Source organism: Pediculus humanus, genomic scaffold (assembly GCF_000006295.1).
Source record: "Pediculus humanus corporis 1103172108281 genomic scaffold, whole genome shotgun sequence".
Lineage (NCBI taxonomy): Eukaryota > Metazoa > Arthropoda > Insecta > Psocodea > Pediculidae > Pediculus > Pediculus humanus.
Genome location: NW_002987850.1, coordinates 365,396 through 367,924, shown reverse-complemented (window position 1 = coordinate 367,924; position 2,529 = coordinate 365,396). Strand labels below are relative to the sequence as shown.

The window sequence follows — 2,529 nt, the reverse complement described above, 5'->3', positions numbered from 1 at the left end:
CGTCGTCGTCGTCGTCGTCTGCTTTAAACGTTTTCATTTTCGTTTAATTATTATTATTATTATTTTTTTACTCAGATGTTTTTCGTACGAAAATTTTTTTTATTTTCTTTTATACTTCCTCATTTGATTTTATTTCGTTTGTTTGTTTGTTTTTAAAGCGATTTACTGAAAAAAAAAATTTTTGCGGACCGTCCGACATTTTGTTTTGTTTTTTTTTTTGTTACTTTCTCTAATCCTATCATCGCATAATCCTTATTATATTGGATTACCTCGTTTTCGTGTAAGTTCACGTTCGGTTATGCTTTTCCAAGTTTTCCTTTTTTTTTTTTTTTTGCGTCGGTATAACTTTTGCTAAAAAAAAAAACAAAAAGTTTTCATCTCTCTCTCTATCCACCATTTTTCTTCTTCTCCACGGAATTTTACAAGTTAGTTTTTAAAAAGTTTTTAATTGAATTTATTTTGACGCCATGTTTGTTTTTCCAACTTTTTCCAACTTTTATTTATTTTAAATAGTTTTTGTCGAAGAGTTCTTTAAAAAAAAAAAAAAAAAAAAAAAGGTATATTTTTAAAGTTGGTACCGGTCAAACCGCAAATAATTATTTATTATTATTATCATCATCATCATCATCATCATCGCCATCCGGTCTGTTTAGTTTCACGGATTGATTTCGTTCGTAAGACCGGAAATGTTTTCTTTGAAAAATCAACGCAAAAAAAAAAAAAAAAGTTTTTCGAATGACGATTAAGGCGCGTAAAATATAAAATTTCAAAATGGCGGCGACACGGCGATATCAAACATTGTAATCGGCGTCAAATTTTTTTTTTTTTTAAATTTCAACTTTTGTGACCTTTAATGACCCGACTCAAAATCAGGTTTAAGCCGATTTTTTTTTTTTATATATATTTTTATTTTCATTAAAAATTTTTTATGCTATGCAAAAAAAAAAAAAAAACTCGTTTTTGCCTTTTTGGTGTTTATTATTATTATTATTATCATTATTATTATTATTATTATTAATGCCGGTACTCGTTGGTATCTACCCGTTCGGTTGGTTTTTTTTTTTTTTTTTTTTTTTGATTTCTTTTTTTTTAAATAATCCCCGTCGGTTTGATTTGATTTGGAAAAAAAAAAAAATGAAAAGAATTTCAAGTTTTTAAATTTTTTTAAAATAAAGATGGCGGTATCGATCGTGGCAATAGATAGATAGAAAGAGAGAGAGACAATTGCAAATCATCATTATTTTTTGCATTTTGCATTCTTCTCGTTTTCGCACGCCTTAATTTTTTTTTTTTTTTTTTTTTAGCTTTAGGGTTATTGTTAATAATTTTATTATTATTATTATTATTATTATTTCAAGGACCCCCCTTTTACTTTGTGTTACGTGTTTATATACTCTATGATTTTACGTTAACGAATTTATAATTAAAAAAAAAAATTTTTATTAATCGTTTCTCTCGCGTGGGCGGGGATACACATCGAATTGTTTTGATCTTTATTTTTCGAAAAGTGTGAAAAATTTGGCATTGTTCTTATTGGAAAAATTCCTCTTATCTTTCTCTCTTTTTCTATCTCTTTCTATCTCTCTCTCTCTCTCTTTCTCTCTCTCTCTCTCTCTTTCTCTCTCTCTCTCTCTCTCTCTCTCTCTCTCTCTCTCTCTCTCTAAAAAAACATTTTCGGTTTTCATCAGCCTCGAGCTAAAAAGAAAAGAAAAAAAAATTTTTTGGCGTTGATGAATTCATCGTGTCCCGACCATTTTCTTTTATTTTTTTTATACGCGTAATGTTTACCTTATCTGTTACCTCTTCATACCGTTCACGACATCCGTTTCCGTTTTTCCCATTTTTACTTCCGGTATTGCGGAAAAAATAGATTTTTCTTGATTATTACAAAAAAAAAAAAAGGAAAAAGTTGAGAATGAATGTCATGGCGAACTGGTTGGCGGCGGCATGAGATCCCACAATAAATCGAAAGGGATTTTCAAATATGAAAATAAATCGTATCGAATTTATTAAAATAATAATATTCTATTTCGATATATCGAACGAGCGGAACAGGGGGAAAAAAAAAACTTTTTTTTTTTAATTCGATGTTAAAAGAGACGAAAAAGAAATAAAAAACGTCTGAAAAAAATTTTTTTTTTGTTTACATTGACGAAAGTTCTAGAACAAATAAATAAAAGTTTTTTTATTTTCTTTTCTTTTCTTTTCTACTACCACGACGAACGGAGAACAGCTCCTATGAAAGTTTCGTGCAATCAATATATTGTTGTTAATAATCCGCCTTGAATTGAGAGGGAAATCATTTCGCGGATGTGGTTCAGAAACAAAAAAAAGAAAATTTGAAATTTTTTTTTTTAATCGTTGAGCGTTTGTGAACGGTAGCAAAAAGGGAAGGGGGGGAAATTTTGCTTTTTGCTGCTTTTTGAATTTTTTCGGCGTGACGAAATCGATTTGACGCTTTTGAAAATTGTTTTGGCTTGTAAAAAAAAAAAACTGTTTGTACTTTTTAATTTTTATCTTTTTTAATTT

General features: G+C 28.7%; 1 protein-coding gene across 1 annotated transcript; it reads left to right on the top strand.

The window, feature by feature from the left end:
• Positions 1-1,017: 1,017 nt before the first annotated feature.
• Positions 1,018-1,781, top strand: Phum_PHUM511910 (uncharacterized protein; the record flags this gene model as incomplete). Its single annotated transcript, XM_002431041.1, has 4 exons — positions 1,018-1,052; positions 1,305-1,311; positions 1,359-1,382; positions 1,689-1,781. 4 exons carry the CDS (start codon positions 1,018-1,020, stop codon positions 1,779-1,781), a joined length of 159 nt encoding a protein of 52 aa, XP_002431086.1.
• Between the last annotated feature and the right edge of the window lie 748 nt (positions 1,782-2,529).